The 23166-nt window shown below is 37.6% G+C and overlaps 1 protein-coding gene across 1 annotated transcript in view; it reads left to right on the top strand.

The window, feature by feature from the left end:
- The window catches only part of hipk1a (homeodomain interacting protein kinase 1a), a 51258-nt gene that overhangs the window by 17642 nt on the left and 10450 nt on the right, over positions 1–23166 (top strand). The window contains 9 exon segments of the mRNA XM_009297053.5: positions 909–1028; positions 1130–1216; positions 3910–4091; positions 4171–4321; positions 6566–6770; positions 6888–7006; positions 11029–11148; positions 16521–16678; positions 20069–20224. Coding sequence (XP_009295328.2) covers positions 909–1028; positions 1130–1216; positions 3910–4091; positions 4171–4321; positions 6566–6770; positions 6888–7006; positions 11029–11148; positions 16521–16678; positions 20069–20224 — 1298 coding nt within the window.

Genomic DNA, 23166 nt, shown 5'->3' with positions numbered 1-23166 from the left:
GAATTTTAGTTTACATATTTATATTTGAAATATATAAGTGCTTTTAAACTTTAGGCAAAGGGGTTCCCTGCAAGAAATCATCATAAATGGGGGTCCCTGAGAATAAAAAGTTTGAAAACCCCTGGTTTAGAATATATTTAATACATATTAAACCTCTTTAACATTATTAAAAGTGAGTGACTAATATTTGTTGTTTTGGATGGAATCACAGTTCATTCATATTCAAATATGTTTATGTTATGATCAATATCTGAGGTAAACTATCTGCTGCTGCATTCCATAAGACAATAAATGTCACGTAAAATGATATTCAAACTCATATTTATAGCATTTAACACTGAAAAGAGCACATAATCAGTACCTGATGTGATCATTGTCTTAATAGTTTATGCTGCTGTTCAGCCTCGAGAAAATAGAAATTTCAGATGGTGGTTTGGACTAAAACTCCTTCATACATAGAAAAGATAATTTTTATTGTGCGTAGTTACGGTGTAGACTCGATATTCAGGCACGCTTACTCCTGTTGGTGTCATCAGTCTGGTAACCTGCATTTACGTGGAGTCGTTGAAGGAGGGACCGGATGACAACGTGTTTTGAATTTGAACTGCAATACCTAGTTTAACCACTGGGTGTCAATCTTACATCCTGCACTTTTAATGGCTATTTTAAATTCCTGTAAATGATCACTATGCTAGAGTTGCTCTGTATTTGTCATTAAATAAATGCAGCTTTAGAGAGCAGAACGGTCTCCTTTTAAAGCCATAAAAAAACCTTAGTGAATCCAATCAATTGATAGTATATTTGATAGTATATAACTAATTTGGACCATCTTCTGCATACACTACTTGGCTACAATCCAAATGTGCTGAATGTGTTGTATAATCTACATTTAATGTATATCCCTACAGATTCGGTACATCTCCCAGACTTAAGGTTTGCCAGCGGAGTATCTCCTGAGCGCTGGCACTAAAACCAGCCGTTTCTTCCACAGAGGCCCAGACTCCAGCTACCCTCTCTGGAGACTGAAGGCATGTCCCACTTAAAGCACCGCTGTGTGTTTTATTTTCAAAGACATCAGCGGTCAATTCATGATTGAACACTTTCCTCACTGATGTGTTTCTGTTTTTAGACTCCCGCTGAGCACGAGGCTGATTTTGGCATCAAGTCCAAAGAGGCTCGCAAATACATTTTCAACTGCCTCGATGACATGATGCAGGTAGTGTCGAGTGTACAGTAATGGGTGAAAAGATCATCCATAATACAATTATGAGCTTATGATTGAGTCAAAGATGAAAAGAGGGTTTCAAGCAATACAAAAGTATCAATACAGCTTATATACAAAAATATGTGACCCTGGACAACTAAACCAGTCTGGTATATTTTTTTTAGTAGCCAAAAATACATTGTATGGGTCAGAATGGATTTTTTATGCTACATATATCACAGTGGAGCCACAGAATTCTTGAAATATATACTTTTGCTTTTTAAACCAATAGATTTTACCTATTTATCAGCAAGTGTATGATCATTTAAAATATAATATCTTTTATGAATGCATTTTTATATATATTTTATTGAGTACAGGTTAGTTTAAGTATGTTGAGTCAATTTTACATAAATGTATTTGTCACACTGAATTGTGATGGAATTATTGTACACACATGTATGTTAAAGCTGGACATTTTTAAAATAAAGCATGTTAAAGTTATATAATAATAGTAAAACTTTAATATTATTATAAAAGTTTTATAAAGTTATATTAGTTTTATAGGCGAAGCAGTGGCGCAGTAGGTAGTGCTGTCGCCTCACAGCAGAAAGGTCGCTTGGTCGCTGGTTCGAGCCTCGGCTTAGTTGGCGTTTCTGTGTGGAGTTTGCATGTTCTTCCTGCGTTCGCGTGGGTTTACTCCGGGTGCTCCGGTTTCCCCCACAGTCCAAAGACATGCGGTACAGGTGAATTGGGTAGGCTAAATTGTCTGTAGTTTATAATTGTGTGTGTGGATGTTTCCCAGAGATGGGTTGCGGCTGGAAGGGCATCCGCTGCGTAAAAACTTGCTGGATAAGTTGGCGGTTCATTCCGCTGTGGCGACCCGTATTAATAAAGGGACTAAGCCAACAAGAATATTAATGAATGAATAAATTAGTTTTATAAACTTTACATTATTATAAAGTTCATTATTATTCTGGAAAGAAGACAGAGTCGGTGTGTGTGTGTGTCTGTGTGCGTGTGTGTGTGTGTGCGTGTGTGTGTGTGTGCGTGTGTGCGTGTGTGTGTGTGTGCGTGTGCTCTCTCTTCTCCCTACTGCTCCTTCTCCTCTACTTAAGAGGGGTGTCTCTCCAGCCCAATCACTAGAACAAACAGGTGTTATTCATTGTTTCCGATTTGGCCGCTGATTAGCAGCCGGGTTCCAAGCATGCTCTCCCCCCTTTTTCAAGTGGTGCTCGCTGCAGAGCCATTTGAGGAGAGGTGAGCTCCAGAGAGGGGGAGCTTAAGCTTGAGCTCCACCTTTTTTGCACTTCTTCTACGAGTGATGTCACTGGGGGTAGGGTTAGGGGTGGGGTTGGTGTACGCATTAAAACAGCTTACAGGAGGAGGAGCGACAGCTCATGCTCCCCCTCTCTGGAGCTCACCTCTCCACAAATGGCTCTGCAGCGAGCACCCTCTCCCCTTTTTGGCCGTTGGATCATGCTTACCTCTCCACAATTTTATAATATATTAGAGTTATAAAATAATATTATTTACATTATTTATGTTCACATCTTATTTACATTTATGTTCACTTCTTAAAATGTATTTTCATATTTATTTTACATGTGTGTGTGCATATATGTAAATAATATAATATGTAAAACAGATAATAATATTTACTGCAATTTACATATTAAAATCCCAGTACAGTTTCAAAGCAGACTGTATTTAGGGGTCATAGTAAAGTTTGATATAAAAGCATACAAACCTTAATTAACTTAAATAACTAATTTAAATCATGCTCATTTTGATAACACTTTTCAATATAGTCCATTAATTATGTTTAGTTTATGCATTAAGTAACAGTCAATTCTTGTAATTTGACAAACAGCTATTTGTTAGTTGATGTTAGCTTAGATCTATTAACTAACCTTTACAAATGCATTATTAAAATCAAAGTTGAATTTTGGAAAATAATTAAATTAACATTTAAAGCGAATAAAATTAAAAGTTGAAATTAATATTAACAAAGATTTTAAAATATTGTTGACAGTACTTTAATATGTTGACCCAATCGAATTCTGACCTACAAATAGTCAAGAAACCACATTTGAATTTTAGATTTTTTAGATTGATTTACTTATTTGCTTCAAAAGTGTTACATACAGTACTGTGCAAAAGTACTGATTGTACAATGGATATATGTGACCCTTTACCAGCAAACCAGTCTTAAGTGTCAGTTTTCTTTATTTAATTGAGATTTACACAGAGTGAATAAATGATCTTTCACTTGCTGTATGGTTTGTTAGGATAGGGGTTGGGTTATGTTAGAGTTTTAATTATTTTGATTGAATTGTTTAATTGTGAAAGACAATGTTGGAGAGAGCCTGGTTTGAGCTGCATTTCTACTAGTGTTGTTAGCAATATTGTCTGAATTGTTGAAATTACAGAAAGGTTTTAATCCATTATGTTATTCAATGCCATGCCATCTGATGAAACACAAACAGTCATAAAATGGCCTCCTCAGGGTCCAGACCTGAATGTTATAGAGGCTGTATAGAGGCTTATTTTCTTTATTTTCTGTTTGTTTTTAATAAAGAGACTGATTGATTATAGATTGCAAATAGAGTGCAATAGAGTGCAAAAGTCACAGGCTAACAAGGCTGCTTAGGATTGTGCACAGTATAAACTCATTCCTTGTTTCTTTGTTTTTTCCCCTCCAGGTCAATATGACTAACCTAGAGGGCACAGACATCTTAGCAGAGAAGGCTGACCGGAGAGAGTTTATCGACCTGCTAAAGAAAATGCTAACATTAGATGCGGACAAGAGAATAACACCCACCAAGACCCTCAACCACCCGTTTGTGACGATGACCCACCTGCTTCACTTCCCACACAGCTCTCAGTAAGCCCTGATATAATCCTGAAGGAGTTTCCACACCTTTCTCTGTTTTAAATCTCACTGACCACCCTTTCTTGCACAGTGTGAAATCCTGCTTCCAAAACATGGATATCTGCAAGCGCAGGTGCACCGCCTTCGACAACAACAAAAACCTATTCAGCAGCCACAATGGCCCGAGCGCAGCCGCCAACCTCACCGTCACGTTCAGCAGTCAACTCAATCAGCACAGCCAGGTGTGTGGCGCACGGGCATTATGGGAAATGTAGTACGTTTGCAGTGCACTCGGATTCAGTTTGTCACTTGCATGGGGAAAAGAGAATGTTTTTATGCAGCTCAATGTAATTGGTAATGTCAAGCTGGCTAAGAGTAATGGTTTGTCTTAAATCACAGTTCTGTCGTCTTTTACTTAATCAACCATATGCTTCTTCTTTCCAGGAAAGACAAAAACTTTTTTTTGACAATGTCAGTTTATACTCTACCTGACATAAGTCTTGTCGCCTATCCAAGTTTTAGGAACAACAAATAATAACTTGACTTCTGGTTGATCATTTGGTATCAGAAGTGGCTTATATGAAAGGCAAAGGCCTCTAGATTATGCTTATTTTACCAAAATAAAACATGATCATGCCTTGATTGTTAATTATTTAATTGGGACAATAAGGTCTGACTTTGCTTGTGTTACTTAACAGAAATATTCCACGTTATAGAATATAAAGTCATGATGCAGTGGGAAAAGAATTAATATTGTGTATGACTCCCATGATTCTTTGGATTCATCTTCAATGCCTCCTCCTTCATCTTACCCCAGTCATGCTCAATAATGTTCATGTCTTGTGACTGGGCTGGCCAGTCCTGGAGCACCTTGACCTTCTTTGCTTTTAGGAACTTTGATGTGGAGGGTGAAGTATGAGAAGGAGCGCAATCCTGCTGAAGAATTTGCCCTCTCTAAACATCTACATAAATTGTATGGATGTGTGGCAAATTATATGGAAAGCAGCATTGTGGCCTAATTAGCATATGTGACCCTGGAGCACAAAACCAATATGTTCCACATAATAGTATATTTTTGACAACAATATTTGGCTTAAAATGATAGATTTTTCTTTTATGCCAAAAATTATTCGAATATTAAGTCAAATTTCTTAGTAATGAAGATGATTAGTAAATTTTCTACCATAAATGTATCAAAATACAATTTTTGATTAGTAATGTGCTAAGTGTTTTAGGCAGGCGTCTTTAAAGGTGATGACTTAATATTTTTTATAAACTTTTTTTTATTGCAAAAAAGGGAAATTAAAGTCACCATAAAATTATACTAACTGTTATTATGAAGAGTTATTATTATTATATATAATAGTTATTATTATTTTATGTTATTATTAATATTTGTTATTAACTATTATTTTTTATTAGTATTTATTAATTTTTTTATTATTAATTTTTAGGTGTTTTTCACCTTTTATTGGGATAGGATAGTGGAGGACAGACAGGAAAGCATTGGGAGCAGAGAGAGGAGAAGGGTCAGCGTTAAAAACAGCTTGTTATGTTGCAAACTGATATTTTCTAATTATATTATTCTACTGTTTATGTATAGTAATGACCACACTTTTAGAGCCTGTTTTCTGCCATTAATTGTTTAGATTTCTCCCATAGGCAACTCAATTGGAAGTATAAAAAACAAGCACAAAAAAGGAAACGAGTGCACTTCCGTGTTAGGAGAATAAGGGCAATACTGTAGGTTATTCTTTCCAGTGCAATGTAATGTGCCAATAGTTTTAACCATGGGTGGACTTTCTATAGTCTTCTAATAGAATGCTATCAAACATCTTGCAAGACACATGCCAATCTTTCTCAATATTTGAACAGATTCTAGATGTTCAAATACTTGTATCTCAGCTGAACATTATCAATATTATTATATTTACATTTACAATTACATTAGATTGATAAATTGTCTATTTAATCAGCTTCCATGTGATGTTTAAATCTCAATTTTGACAAATTGACTGGTTTTGTGGCCAAGGTAACATAACTGAAGGCACACCGACAGTACATATTTTCAACTTCTCTCTAATCACGCCTAAAAAACTCATCAAAACGTTAGAAGAGACTCTAAAACCTGTAGTTAATGGGTCAGATAAGGGAGACAGCCCAAATATATACTCTTGATGTGTCTGCAGGTACATGGCTGGGAAACACTGCCATACAGTATATGAACAAGCAAACCTAAACAAACCAATTAATATAATGTGGACCCACAAAAAAACAGGAGCTCCATCGATGAAAGCATCATTTAATTTCTCTGTGCAAAAAAAAAAAAAGTTAAACGGCAGCAAGAGCAAAACGACATCAGAACTGTGATTAACAGGCGAACTACTGCATTAAACCATAGTATGCATGCTATATTAAGGTCTTGTGTGCTATTTGTGTGTTAGTCAATGGTGCTAAGAGTCTCCCTCTCTTTCCGTAACTGCCAGATGGCCTCCACAGGGGGCCAGTCCCTGTCTCTTAGCAGCAACGTTCCTTTACTGAACTACCAGCCTGGTCTGTACCAGCAGGCCACTATAAATATCCCAGGCTTGGCTCAGCAGAGTGTGCCGCTGCAGGCTCGCCCTACTCAGCTGTGTGCCCAGACAGAGCCCTTCCAGCAAACCCTCATTGTGTGCCCTCCTACCATCCAGGGTGAGCCCCTACCCGAGCCATTTTTACCCAAACCCTCTTCTCCCTGCATCCTTTCCTCCTAGACTCACGCTGCTTCCCAATGCATTTAAGCTGAATCGCTCGTGTTTCATTCAGCAGGGCTGCAGACCACCAACAAACACACTGGCTATCCTGTGAGAATGGACAACTCTGTGCCCATAGTGCCCCAAAACCAGTCCACACAGCCTCTGCATATTCAGCCCAGCATGTTGACACAGGTAGGCATAGACTTGCATAGTTTTTTATGCGATGTGTTATGTTGTTATATATTGTTTTATCCTTGTTTTTCTGTTGTTGTTTTTTTGTGATTCCTTTCCATAATACATGATTGATGATAGATGTTTGTAGTCCAAATTTCTAAAACTTCTCAAATCACAAAGCATTTTCTGAACAAGCATAAAATGTTTTAAGAAATAATGTATCAAAATTAAGTTAGTTTTTCCTTAAGTGAAGTTTATTTACAAACAAATTTCGAGAGGATCACGTGCTTATGATTGTTCACAGCTGTTCTGACTTCAGCTAATAACCGATTATCCTATCAGACGATCCTTAACTCGCTATAAATAACCAGACTTTTCTCATCTCAATATCTTCGTCTCGAAGAAACCCCCCCACCCAACCCTACTTTCCCCCCTTTCAAACGGGCGTCACGGTGGCCAGCGATTAGCGCTGTTACCTCACAGCAAGATTGCCCCTGGTTTAATCCCTTTCAAAACCAGACGGCATTTCTGTGCGGAGTTTGCTAGTTCTCCCCGTGGTCGCGTGGGTTTTCCCCGGGTCCTCCGGTTTCCTCCCACAGTTCAAAAGCAAGCACTCTAAACAATTAATCCAAAATATTTTAGCTAAACTCTGAGTACACCTTCAACATCCATATCTGACACTTAGCTACAATAAGCAAGAGGGGGAGTTATCGAGATCTACCTGAGCTCAAACTCCCCTCTCGCCTTGCAGCGGGAGGGAGCCCAGGGCTCGAGGATCTTATAAGCTCAGGGCTCTCTCCCGGGACAGCACGCCAAACTAGCCTTATTATCAATCATCAGCTAAGTGTGAACTCAAAGCAAGCAAAATCATCTGCCAGTGTGGTAAGCTGAGAAAAACAAGATTATTTTGCTTACCTGATTGGCAGATTATTTTGCTAGTTTTATAGCAGGGCTTCTCAAAGTCTGAACGCCGGCTCGGATCCGGACCACAAGGGTATTCAATCCAGACCCGACTCTATTTCGAATTGAAAGACTATGCGTAAAGGATTCAAATTGTGGATTTCCTTCATTAATAAATGTTTAGTTGTTTGTATTTTTGTGAAAAAAAAAAAAAATGGGCCTAAATAAAATCGAAGACATCAATTTCAAAGTTTTCTGCGTGACTGTTGTCATGACATCCAGTAATGATATGGGGCTTCACGTGATCGAGCGGGCTAATCACGTGTGCGCGCCTGCTTTAACCACCGCAGCAAAGTGATCATTTGAATGGATGAAGATGTCAGTCGTACAGAAAAGAAATCTAGACAGTTCAATGGACAGATGTGTTTATTTTGCCACAAGCCAGCATAAAGCCAATCAGCTTGATTTGTAATGAGACTTGAAGCGCCAGTATGAAATGAAACACAGACATTTTTAACAGCAGTAGCCACAAAATACAGATATAAGGGACGCAAAACTGTAACACCTAAAGTTTTCGATACACACCTTTTGTATTTTTCACCTTTTTTCTTGGAGAGAGGTCTGGATGCAGACCTGGTGCAGCTACAATCTGTGCTGCATGCTGCAATGCATTTTGATGTGCTCACCTAACCCCACCCCTAACCCTGCCCCTCACAGTGACGTCACTAGCTTTAGTGAGTGCATTGTGTCTGACATTGCATCTCTGAGCATCTCAGCTTGCATCATCATGGCTGCATCCAGATACTCTCAGCCTACCATTTGTTGTGTTTTGAACAAAAATGCACTTATATTAGTGGTTTTGCCATTTTATTTCATGTCTTTTGAATGCAAATGCCACTTTATTTAAAGGAAAATAAATAATGTTGACTTGTGATGCATGTTATGGGTGTTTATTAAAACAAGTTATGTAATATCTGTTGTTCCAGACCTTTGAGATTTGGACCTTTTAATGTAGACATTGAGAACCCCTGATTTATAGGAAAAGTCAATTCCTTTTGGTATATAAGTTTTAAAACAAGACAATATGTTTTGCTTTTCTACAAAATGCTTTTTAATTTAGTAATTTTTTTAGATATTTGGACTAGAAACAAGACAAAACGTAAGAAAAGCATTTTTTGCTGTCCATATCTTTGATTGTGAGTGTTTGTTTTTGGAAAGCAACCATTTTTATATTAATTTACAGTTTTGCACTGATCAATTATTTAGTGAAAACTGAAAACGAGCCTTTTAGACTTTTTTTCTGAACAGGTTTTTCATCACACAGATCTTTTCCTGGAAAATATCATCTTAAACCACTAAGTAACATTGAAGGGATAGTTCACCCAAAAGTAATACTTTACTCACTCTCATGTGATTCCAAACCTTTATGAGTTTCTTTCTTCGCTTGAACACAAAAGAAGATATTTTGAAGAATATTAGAAACCTGTAACTATTGACTTCCATATTCTAGTAGAACTACGATATTTAGCCGGATTTGATCATTGATGATTTGACATGATGTAAGATATTTTTATAAAACTCATTCAGGAGTTGTCATCATAGCAACCAGTCTGTACGCTCAACTCTTTTATTTAATATTAACAGGATTAGACTGCGTCATTTTAAGCTAAGTATGTAACAACTGCTGATATTTTCTTATAAGAGTACTAAATTAAATTGGGGAAAATAACAATGACCAAATTGAATATAGCAGCTTTTTGTTTCTCATTGGTCTTAGTACACAATGGAACTACATCCGTCTTTCGGATGAGACGTTAAACTGAGGTCCTGACTCTCTGTGGTCAAAAAATACCATGGCACTTCTTGTTAAGAGCAGGGGTGTAACCCTGGTGTCCCGGCCAAAGTCCCTCTATCAGCCCTTACGATCATGGCCTCAAAAATCATCCCCATCCACTGAATTGGCTCTATCACTGTCACTTCACTCCACCAATAGCTGGTGTTTGGTGAGCGCACTGGCACCGTTGTCCTGTGGAAGTCGTCGCATCATCCAAGTGGATGCTGCACACTGGTGGTGGTGTGGAGACAACCCTCACATGATTGTGAAGCGCTTTGGGTGTTTGGCCAAACACAATAAATGCGCTATATAAATACAGATTACATTACATTACAGAAGGGTCAAGCTTTAAATGAGAAAAATTTGGTTATTTTTATTTTTTTAAGATTTATTTTTGGCCTTTTTTGCCTTTATTATTAGTTAGGACAGTATTGAGACAGGAAGCGAATTGGGAGAGAGAGACAGGGGGGGTAGGGAAATGTCGTTGAGCCGGAATTCGAACTTGCGACGCCCTGACGTGCTTGTTGCACCATATGTCGGCGCGCTAACCACTAGGCTATTGCGCCGTCAAAATTTTGGTTATTTTTGAAGGAAATGCTAACGGTCTAATCTGATTCAGTGAATTATGCTAAGCTAAGCTAAAGGTGCTCCTGTCAGGCTCAGAGATGATCTGAATGGATTAAAAAATGGTAAAACTCAGTTGTTTAACTCTCGGGGAGCTGTAAAATGACAATTTAAAAAAAAAAAAAACAATGTGGCGTGTTTCTTTAATGAACCCCCAAAAAACCCAAAATATCAAAATTAACATTATCGGAATTGACTTTTTCCAAGAAAATATCATCTTTAGCCACTAACATTGAAGGGATAGTTCACACAAAAAATAAGCTTTACTCACCCTCATGTGGTTCCAAACCTTTTGAACAACAAAGAAGATATTTTGAAGAATGACACCTGTAACCATTGACTTCCATAATAGGGAAAAAATGCTCTTCCATAGAGCATTTTCCCACCCAAAAAATGAAATCCCAAATGCCCAAAATATCAAAATTAACATGTGCATGACAAAAACAGTGTATTTGCCCACAGTGTTTCACCTTAATTGGTGACTCGGAAAGACTCTGAAAAGAAAAGGGTGGGTTTTCAACAGAAGTCAGTAGGTTGGTGCCTCTACTGTCATATTGGTCTGTTTTTGTTTTTGACGTTGCTTTTCTGCATTTACATTAATGATGGTGGGTCTTGGCGAGAAGTGTCTCCATCAGTTCAGCCGGCGTGTTGTTAACCGTGCCACCCTTTCCTCCATCCTCAGTTCCTCCACACATCCCTCTATCCCTTCCCCAACCAGAGCAACAGCAGCAGCACTCCTCTGACCCTGCGCCTCCCGCTGACCCTCAGCTCTCGCCATCTGGAGCAGAGTGCCACAATGCTGGTAAACCTGTGTCCTGCCAACCAGATAAACCTGTTTCTCTTTCTTTCTGCCACCTATTTGCCTTGCTGCATGCTGCAGTTCTGGGTCAAATCCTGAACTGAAAGAGTTACGAACAAAAAATGAAGTAACTGCAAAAGTGACTATGTAATCATCAGTAAGAATGTCAGGACAACGGACATCAGTAATCAAATTATTTACCTTAATCTAAATAAGGCAATATTATGATTAAGATTGATTATGATTGCTTACATGAGTTGCTTTTAGAATGTTCCTTTCATGATCCCGTTTTTCATGTCGTAACACAGAGATCGATTAATGTCATTGCTTCATCCAATGTTTCCCTGTGATGTTATTCTGCAGTTCGGCAGTTTCACTTTTAGTTTTCACTAGCAGTTTTCATCCCATCTCAAACTGAGGTGTTGGATACGAGTATGAAGTTAGAACTGGTAGGAGAGGGTTGTTTTAATGGAAAAAACACTGTCTGTGGTCCTTTACTGACTCTGTAGGTGCAGAGAATAGTGTCAAACAGCGTTTGTGTGGACTATCCTGTCCATACATGCGTGTATGGACTATCCTGTCACAAAATGTGTCAAAGTCCTACACGACTGTAATAGTTTGATTAAGGTGTTTGAATGTCTGTCTTGCACTACAATAATGCCACTAAACTAGGAATATGCCACATGTCTTAATTCTATTATAACTTTATTCAGATTGAGGTCGTCAAAAATCGCTGTTTACATGGTAGACTATTAATAAGATTATTGTCTTAGTCGTATTAGTGTCTTTGTAAACATACTTAGTGTCCATTGAATGCGCACAAAACAGCTATACTATGGAACCAGTGTAGTCTGATTAACCATAAATGACTCCTAGTAACTTGTTCCTTTGCTTTTATAATTAACCATTCAGCAGATGCTTTATACACACTGACTTTCTCACTGTACAAATGAGGATTGTAGAAGTAATCAGAACAAAAACAAGGATATCAAATTATTTAGAGTTTGCTAGTGTTAGAAGATGTATACAGAAGTCCTGATTCTGTATTTACCTCGGTTTTGGGGTCACAATTTTATATGGATTTGATACAATAGTAAACAAAAAATCCCTAGTGCTTTTTATCTTCTGTTTATTTCGAGCACTCCAGAAATGCAGAACTTCTTCTGATGTAAACATACAAAATAATTAGAATAATGAATATATACAGTGAAACCTGAAATTATTCATACACCTATATGTACTGTACTGTGTGTATATAAAGGTAGAGAATAGATAAAGTTGCATTCTAAATGACACACTATACAGTACGCACTTATACTATCAACCATGTAGTGGATGAGTTAAGTGTCGTCCCAAAGGAAATGTTTTTTTTTTAAAGATCCAGTAGAGTTTCCCAATAGAAGTTTTACAGTTGCCAAATTAGTGAAATGAATTGGCAAACTACCAAATGAATCTAGAGAACAATCGTATTGATCATCAGGAGGCGATGAAACAGCTTGCGTATCAGAATTTTACTTGCAGAAAATAAATAAATAAATAATATAAATAAAATATTCCAAACTCAGCATCCAATAGCTCCACCCCTTCTGCTACAGTTTTACTTTTTATTAGTTACTTTAGTTTATCATCCTCTTTTTTTATTTCAGAATATTCAGTGTGATTGCATTAAGTACTGTATGTCATTTGGGACAGACTTTAAGTATTTCAATTGATGAATCATTCACACATTTTTTTCATTCCGCTGTGGTTACCCCTGATAAATAAGGGACTAAGCTGAAGGAAAATTAATAAATGTTTTAATAGTAATATAAATAAAATAATTTTTCTAATTAATAATTATTACAATTATAACAATACAGCTAATAATCATTATTATTTTGCTTTTAATACAAATTTAATACAATAATAATGTGTAATATTATTAATAATTATAAAATGCCACAATAATGCTAATATTAGTGATGAAATATGAATAAATCTATGCTGCATTTTAAATTATTATATATTATAGTTATATAACTTGGGAGGCGCAGTGGTTCGCACTGTCGACTCACAGCAAGAAGATCGCTGGTTCGATTCTTGGCTGGGCAAGTTGGCAGGTCTGAGTGGAATTTGCATGTTCTGCCCATGTTAGCGTGGGTTTCTTTTGGGTGCTCCGGTTTCCCCCATGAGCCTAAAGACATGCACTATAGGTGAATTGGGTAAGCTAAATTCTCCGTAGTGTATGTATGTGAATGAGAGTATATAGGTGTTTCCCAGTACTGGGATATAGCTGAAAGAGCATCTGCAGTGTAAAAAATTTGTGGGAGTAGTTGGCAGTTCATTCTGCTGTGGTAACTCCTGATAAATAAGGGACTAAGCTGATGGAAAATGAATGAATGAATGTTTTAATAATAGTACATAAAGATTTTTTATAATTAATACAGTAATAACAATGCAGCTAATATTATTATTATTAATATTATTATTATTATTATTATTATTATTATTATTATTATTATTATTATTATTATTATTATGTTTTATTTCAAATTCAGTACAATAATGTGCAATAATTTTAATAATTATAAAATGCCACAATAATACTAATAATAGTAGTAATTTAAATATTAATAACTATCTATACCACATTTAAAACAATATATATTATAGTTATATAACTTACAGATCTATAACTTAATGTAAATGTACAGTATATATCGAAATATATAGAAACATTCACATGCGCAGACTGTGATTCTTGCTCATTAGTGTCACATGTACTTAGTATAATTCCCGTGATATTTTAAAGTCCTTTATTAATGTAGAGTATCAAAGGAATTGATATGATGTGCTGTTTGCCCTCATTTCCTTTTGAGTTTTATAGTGGAAGGAGGATGCTTTAGTTTTGTTTTCTCCTCTCTTCACCTATCAGTCATGATTTAACTAGGCGTTTTTTTCCTCTTGGCCTCAGGGCTCTATCCAGTGAAGCATGGCTCTTTGACTCTGTGCAATTCAACTGATTTCTCTTTCCACAGACCCACTCCTGTGGCAACAAATGTCTCCCCATTGACTCATTCTCCTTTTTTCCCCCCTCCACTACTAACCAGTCACTTCCTCTCTATGCAGATAAATGGACTGCCAACCGTAACTCGTCGCTTGCATCGCTTTGATAATCATTCCAGTTAAATTCCCTGCTCACTTGTTATTGTTTTCTTGCATATTTCTTAATCTCTTTATAAAAGGCTGATCTGCTGAAACGCAATCTGCCATGATTTTTTTGATTCCCCGTTTCCTCTTTAAGCATGAAGGACTTGCAATTGTTCAAGCAGCGTAATTGAGATGAAAATTGAAATTGACTTTCCTGCTGTGTTGCTTTGTTTTAATGAAGTTCTGTATGATTTCGAGAGCTTGTTGGACTGGATACCCTTTTCATGTATGATAGGAAGAGATCGAACGCAAGGCAGACTGAGTGTCGCCATGCTAAATGTGCTCATTTTGGAGTTATCAATCAAAGGGCTCAGTGACTCGAGGCCTGTTCACACTAAGAGTAAATATTATTCACCGCAAATAGAGCTAAAAAGGGAGGGCGTGCAATGCATGTTTGTATTGTACCACCAATTCAGAAAAATTAGATTTTAAAACTTCTGATTTTAAGTCCACGTCTGTTGTCTAAATTTAAATATACAGGGTTCATACAGTCATGGAAAACCTGGAAAAGTCATGGAATTTTTTGACATGGCATTTTCCAGGCCTGAAAAAGTGTGAAAAAACAGAAAACCCAACAAACTTTTGGAAAAGTCATGGAAATTAGTTTTACAAATATCTGTATACTTGAAATAGGGCTTCACGATATTTGAAAAATCGGACATTACGGTGTTCTGTATTTCTATGATATATATATTTTGATGTAAATACAATTTCACCAGATGATTTAACAGGTTTATTGGGATTGATTGGGGGGGTTTTGTAGAACAGTGCATCTTGAATAATATATAACAAATAAATTACAAGCATAGATAAATAAAATATAGTAAAAATAAAAGTGAATTACAGTTGTCAGGTATTCACTATTCTGGAACAGATATTGAATAATCAACACTGCATAGTCTTCATTGTATATTATTTAATCTATATTAAAGTTACAAAAAAGTTCTTGTGGCCGGATGTTTAAAATTTTGAAATATTAAAATGTTCACACAGTCACAGGCCTTAAAGGGACAGTTCACTCAAAGATTAAACTGTACTCACTATTTACTCACACTTCACTTGTTTCAATACTATAGGAGTTATTAAATTGTATTTTTTTGTGAAGGGTGTAATGAAAACGGTAAGTAATTTTTGGGTGAACTATCTCTTTAAAAATGCATGCTGATAAACTTTCACCCCATTATGATTAAACTCTACATTAAACTACATATCCTGAGATGTGACTATTGCGGATGTATAGATTGTGATATATCGTAGATGCTGAAACAATATGTTGTTTCATAAGTCCTAACTTGAATGTAGGTTAGTTGTCTTTACTTCTTTTCTGTCCTTGGCCAAAAACGTGCTCTCACATTGTTAGTGCTGTGTAAGCATGATCAAAATCAATTTTACATAGATATACAAACATTATAATATACAAAGACATGTGCTGAATTGGTGAATTGGGTAAGCTAAATTGGCCGTAGTGTATGAGTGTGAATGCAAAAGTGTATGGGTGTTTCCCAGTGACGGATTGTGGCTGGAAGGGCATTCGCTGCGTGAAACATATGCTGCATAAGTTGGCAATTGATTCCGCTGTGGCGACCCCTGATTAATAAAGGAACTAAGCCGAAAAGAGAATGAATGAATAGATAAATTGTTATGTTTATTGAAAAATATGGGATGCCCAGGGTGCGATTTTAAACTAGAACCGCCACTGACTGTAACAAATAAAGAACTGAAAGCTTCTAAACCAGAATCAAATCAGGACGTATGAATCAAGCTCTATGTAGTGTCATGGCAGCTAATGAGTTTACTTAATAAAGCAATGATTTAATGAAAAGTTTTTATCATACAGGAAATTTCTCGATAGCAATCAGGCCCTGGCAGGTGTGTCACTGACAATGACAATCAGCTGAAACTATCCTGATAAATTCCTTTGTTTACAAAATTAAAAATAAGACTTTATAAAGAAAGAATACCAGTTGGTTTACCTCGCGTTGCATTTAAATCTACCGTTGGTTGTGATCATGTATACTGGAATGACACATACTAACCAGAATAGTATTCCAGTCTGAGCATTTGTTTTGTACATTATAGTTTTTGGGATGTGTGAACAGGCCTTGTTTCTTACTAAAACATTGCTAGAAAGCCAGTAGATGTTGTGTTTCTGACCGAGTTGTTTTGTTCGTGTTGTGTGTGTTTAGCAGGGCTGGCCAGCAGGTACCCAGCAGATCCTCATTCCCTCTTCATGGCAGCAGATGTCAGGCATGGCCATGCACAATCCCAGCCAGCCTGTCCTGTCCACAGATTCACCCATGAGCTCGCTGCTCTCAGACAACAGCAACCAACAGAACAGCTGGAGGTCAGAACCGCCACCACAGCAGTTTACACTTGTTGTTTTACATTGTGATGAAGCCGAAGATTATGGTAGTGCATTTGGGGTTTGCATCACAAGTTTGCTTTAGATCTCACAAAATCTGTCAAAAATTTCATCAGGTCAGATTTTACATCTATGTTACTCTAAAAATGTATTCATTCATTTTCCTTTGGCTTAGTCCCTATATCAGGGGTCACCAAACTTGTTCATGGAGGGCTGGTGCCCTGCAGATTTTAGCTCCAACCCTAATTAGACACACCTGAAGAAGCGAATCAAGGTCTTACTAGGTATACTTGAAACACCCAGGCAGGTGTGTTGTGGCAAGTTGGAGCTAAACCCTGCAGGGCACCGGACCTCCAGGAACGAGATTGGTGACCCCTGCCCTATATTCATCAGGGGTTGCCACAGCGAAATGAACCGCTAACTTATCCAGCATATGTTTTACACAGCGGATGCCCTTCCAACTGCAACCCAGTACTGGGAAACATCCATACACACTCATTCACACACACTCATACACAACGGCCAATTTAGTTTATTCAATACACCTTTATCGCATGTCTTTAGACTGTGGGGGAAACCGGAGCACCCGGAGGAAACCCACGCCAATACTGGGAAAACATGCAAACTCCACAAAGCTGGGGCTCGAACCAGTGACCTTCTTGCTGTGAGTAGACTGTGCTGACCACTAAGCTAACGTGTCGCCACATACTAAAAATTATACTAAGTAATTTTTTTACTGTTATAATAATTTAGTAGTAAATGATAATATTAATATATTTGATTTATGAAGGACATAAAATTTTAGGTAAAATCTCAAAGTACTACAAAAGAAAAAAAAAAGATTTGTAAACATTTAAAACCAAAATGTAAAGTAAAAAAATTGTAGTTGTAATTTTTTTAGTAATATTTATTTATTTATTTATTTCATTTTCTTTTCGGCTTAGTCCCTTTATCAATCAGGGGTCACCACAGTGGAATGAACCACCAATTAACCCAGTAAATGTTTTACGCAGCTGATGCCCTTCCAACCACAACCCAACACTAGGAAACCCCCACACACTCTCTGGCATTCACACAGCCAATTTAGTTTATTCAATTCACCTGTAGCGCATGTCTTGGGACTGTGGGGGAAACGGGAGCACCTGGAGGAAACCCACGCCATCACGGGGAGAAGACGCAAACTCCACACTGAAATACCAACTAACTCAGCCAGGGCTCGAACTAGCAAACTTCTTGCTGTGAGGCGATCGTGCTACCCAATAAAATCAAATAAAATGTTTTCATTTGTCGTGATTGAACATCTAAAATAATGGAAATTGTGGAAATGTTTCAAATTATTGGTTTTATCATAACTTAAGAAACATTGTGTTGTCAAACTGTAATCATGTCTTAAAGCATCTTTTTTGTTATTTTTGTTATTTTCACCAATTGTCATTTTATGCATGAATGCTCTAAATTATAAATGTTTACATAAAAAATATTAGGAAGCGTGTCGTAAAGGATGTTTATGGAATAAAAGCTGCATTTTAGTGGAATGCATAACTATAAATCATAATTAAAACAAAGTATTCAAGTGGTCTCAGGTTGATGTCAAAAAGCATATTTAACGCTATTATTCTAATAAACTGTGATTATGGCAGCACAATATTAGAAAAATGTAACATTGCGATATAGTTTTATTCTGCAATATTGTATATTTTGCGATATGAACACAATTGCACCAGATGACTTGAACAGCTCTATTTGGAAAGAATTTATTATGTCAGATTGATTGGGATGATTCTGTCACAGAATTGCATCTGCATCAAATCTAATAAGCAATCTATTCACCTTGTTCTCCGCGTACAAGTGGGTGCAGCCATTTGAATCGAAAGCCATTGAGACTTCCGGTCTCGTTCACTTCTATTCATTTTTAGATGTTAAAAACAGCTCATTTTGCTGATTGATGTTGCCAGCTGATATTTTCGTATTATATTATTTTACTTTGTCTGTATAATCATGCAAACACTTGTTTGTAGAGCAAGTAGTTTCACCATTTTCTGCTGTTTATTATTCGTAGTCATTCCTCCCATAGGCAGCTGAATTGGAAGTTCTAAAACAATTACAAAAAACGAGCGCACATCCGCATTAAAGAATAAGGTCCGTAAATACAATGAAGAAATAGATACAATAAAAATAAACAGAGTTTTATCATTTACCAAGTCTAATAGTATTAAAAAGTTAACATCAATCGTTATTAAAGTTACAAATGGTACAATTTTGGTGACTCAGTGGTGCAGTAGGTACTGCTGTCGCCTCACAGCAAGAAGGTCGCTGGTTTGAACTTTTTCTCAGGAGGAGTTTCTGTGTGGAGTTTGCATGTTCTCCCTGCGTTCACTTGGGTTTCCTCCGGGTGCTCGATGTCCCCCACAGTCCAAAGACATGCTGTACTGGTGAATTGGGTAGGCTAAATTGTCCTTAGTGTATGAGTGTGTGTGTGTGTGTGGATGTTTCCCAGAGATGGGATGGGGCTGGAAGGGCATCCGCTGCGTAAAAACGTGCTGGATAAGTTGGCGGTTCATTCCGCTGTGGCGACCCCAGGATTAATAAAGGGACTAAGCTGACAAGAAAATGAATGAATGAATGGTGCAATTTACACATTCACAGGCCTCAAAAACACATGCAAATGATCAGTTATAATACAAACTCAACATTGTGTATCCTGTGAAGTGACTATTGCCAATGATCACATTGCGATATTGATGCCTAAGCGATATACCTTTATTGTGCAGCCCTAACTGGAATATTGCACTGTACTCATTCATTCATTCATTTTCGGCTTAGTCCCTTTATTAATCCGGGGTCGCCACAGCGGAATGAACCGCCATCTTATCCAGCACATGTTTTACGCAGCGGATGCCCTTCCAGCTGCAACCCATCTCTGGGAAACATCACTCACACTCATACTCACTACGGACAATTTAACCTACTCAATTTACCTGTACCGCATGTCTTTGGACTGTGGGGGAAACCAGAACACCCGGAGGAAACCCAGGCAAATGCAGGGAGGACATGCAAACTCCACACAGAAACGCCAACTGACCCAGCCGAGGCTCGACCCAGTGACCTTCTTGCTGTGAGGTGACAGCACTACCTACTGCGCCACTGCGTCGCCCTATTGCATTGTACTCTGACCTGTATTTCCTAATGCACTTCTTCTAGCATGCCAACAAGCATCATTGTGGACTGACAGTGTGAATTAGTTTCTGCTGCTTGAAATGAGATCCAGCATCCCACTGCAGTAAAAAAATAAAATAAAATTCTATGAATTGCAAATAGCTAATAACCAATTAGCATTGTGAAAAACAGCATGTGTTTATTACACCCTTGCAGGGGTCGTCATGGAGGTCAGTGTGATGGGACGCAGCAGGGCTCTGTGCAGGGGCGTAATGTGAACACACAGGCCTCCCACGCTGGTGCGGCCAGCGCTCGCTCACAGCAGAACACACTGAAGAGGTCAAAGGTCAGACATGCCGACAACAGAGTCAGGTAATGAGCTAAATCACTCTCAATATCAGCAGCCATCCCTACATTTAGCAGCACATCTGCCTGAATGATGATAAGTAATAGAATAGATTGCTTTGCATTATGCCCAATATTATGCTATGTGAACATTCTGATTTTCCTACATGAAATTGCAGTTCAAATTATGGGCTGAACTTGCGGTTTGGGGAACTTCCATTCGTATATCTAAAACAAATCGATTCAAATAATAAGGTTTCACTACAAATAAGCCATGTTAATACATTGTGAGAACTGAGTGAGTGGTGCATTGACTGTTTATGAAAATATGTGAGCTTTTCCTGAAAGCTAATAACACCACACTTGTTATTTTAGCCTAGGTATTTTGCGGTTAGTATCACAAGTAAATCTGTTGACAAAGCTTATTGCTCTTAATTGCATTTTGTTTCTCCAGATTATCTTATCTTTTTATTTTTCCTACAGTGCACTGATATTTAATATATGTCTGTAAAATTGCTGCTGCAGGACTTTCCACTTGTTGGGTCATTCATGGTCTGCAGAAGTTAATTATACCTGTAATAAGTTGGTATTTAATGTTTGATTTATTAACTGTGAGGAGGATAAAACAGGCACAGCCATTTCACGCTGCAGCCCAAGACCGGTTGCCGGCTGAAGCTAAGCAGGGCTGAACCTGGTCAGTACCTGGATGGGAGATTGCATGGGACAACTAGGTTGCTTTTGGAAGTGGTGTTAGTGAGGCCAGAAGGGGGCGCTCATCCTGCAGTCTGTGTGTGTCCTAATGCCCCAGTAAAGTAAAGGGAACACTATCCTGTATGTGAGCGCTGTTTTTCGGATGAGACATTAAACTGAAGTCCTGACTCTCTGTTCATTAAAAATCCCATGGCACTTCTCATAAAGAGTAGGGGTGTAACTACGGTGTCCTGAAAAAATTCCCTTCATCGGCTCTTTCTGATCATGGCTTCCAAATCATCCCCTTCCACCAAAGTGGCTCTATCACTGTCTCTCAACTCCACCAATAGCTGGTGTGTGGTGAGCGCACTGGTGCCATTGTCGTGTGGCTTCCGAACCATCATGTAAGTGGATGCTGCACACTGGTGGTGGTATGGAGAGACCCTCCCACCCCTTATGATTGTAAAGTGCTTTAAGTGTATGGCCATTCACGATAAACGCAATATATGAATACATTACATTATATTACATTACATTTAGGCATGGGACGGTATGATTCTTATGGAATGATAACCTTGGATAAAAACATCAGTTTAACTGTATCACAGTATTGTGATAACTGCTTTAAAAAAAGGTTATTTTTTTCATGTCCACCCCCACCCCCCATTTACCAAAATATATATTTCATTTTAGGAAACATTTATAATATTTTGGAACCATAAAGATGTAAGGCAAAATAATTCAAATAGATTATTGACTTCTGCTATCTTCATTAGCACAGATTCTTTACAGCACATAAAAAACCTTACATATACCTTAAAGGTGCAGTAGGTGATTGTCTTCAGAAACATTTTTTGTTGTGCTGGTTGAAAGTCTCTTCACATTCCAATAGTAATGATTAAAGTAAATGATCTAAATGTATTTATATGTATTTTTATATTTTGGGTTAGGCATAAAAACAAAAAAAAATGTTCATCCAATTAAATAGAGTCTGGTTGACATCTCTTATAATTCCGATAAGCAGGACAAACTCTGTCAGCAAATGCAGATTTGAACAACTGCGCAGCCTTTAGTACACAGCTCCACCGACTGCCACGCGTTTACGAGAGAGGGAGAGAGAGGACGCGCGCGATCGGTAAAAACCTGCTGAATCAAAACTTTTTAAAAACCTGAATCAATATTGGAGTTACCTTTGCACGCTGGAGAAAGGATGACACCATGGCTGAAGGATTTCTCTTAGACAGGTAATGTTCTGTTTTAAAACGGTTTTAGCTTCACGCAAAGCTGATGTAACGTTAGATGTTGTTGTTACAAATGGGTTATATCTTCACAGAAGTGTTGTTCAGCCACTAAAATCTTCCGATGAAAGATTGATAAGACTATTTTCAATTTCATAAGGGACCTTTTACAGCATCGATAATGTAGATTTTAATTAGTTTAACAACAAATCACCGCTATTCCACCTTGTCTTTCCCTATATTGTTTACCATGCAGCTCTAAATATTCGCTCTGAAATAGCATGTCAGTTTGGCTTGCACGCCCCCGGGCAAGCACTAGTTGCTTTTAACACATGAGAGAGGGTTCTTTTGCTGTGCTCGTGTTTAGGAAGGCGTGGCTCTATATGGCAGGGGAGGGACTGTGATTCATAGATTTATGCTAAGCTGTTAGCATTGTGGAAGATCACCTACTGCACCTTTAAGAATGGTATAACATAATTTTTTTGTGGTTTTCAAAACCTTGACTTTTCCAATCCGCTGTAAACCTTGAAACTGGTTATCAACCTGTAAGGCTTGAAGCTTACGCTGCTATTCTGAACCAATAATCGGAAACAGGAAGCAGTTGAAGGATGGCGTGTTTAAATCCATCATTTATCTGACTCCATTGTAATTAATCTGACTCCATTAAAGTTGTTATCATCATTGATAAAGAGAAAGAATCTCTACGTCTTAAAGCAGGCAAAGTTGTTTATTAAGTTACATGATCAAATATACAGACATTAGAATGACACAAACTAACATACTGTATAAAGAAATTAGCTGTAACATATGCACTGCTGAGCAACAAAGACAGTGAAACTGCCTTTGTTAGCATATGAGGCTACGCACCGGTGTGCGGGAGATGCAGAGTAAAAGCCATTCTCCCAGATCAACAGTTACCTTTCCCTATTATACCCTGAGCAAAGCATTGTCAAACATAAGTGAAAACCAACCCCCAAAACCAGCTGAACGTGAGAACAAAGTTGAAGAGATGAAGTGGGGGAGAAGTACATTAACATACTC

The sequence above is a fragment of the Danio rerio genome, chromosome 23, assembly GCF_049306965.1.
Source record: "Danio rerio strain Tuebingen ecotype United States chromosome 23, GRCz12tu, whole genome shotgun sequence".
In the NCBI taxonomy this organism is placed as follows: Eukaryota; Metazoa; Chordata; class Actinopteri; order Cypriniformes; family Danionidae; genus Danio; species Danio rerio.
Note: the sequence above shows the minus strand (reverse complement) of the source record. Positions and strands in the feature narration are given on the sequence as shown.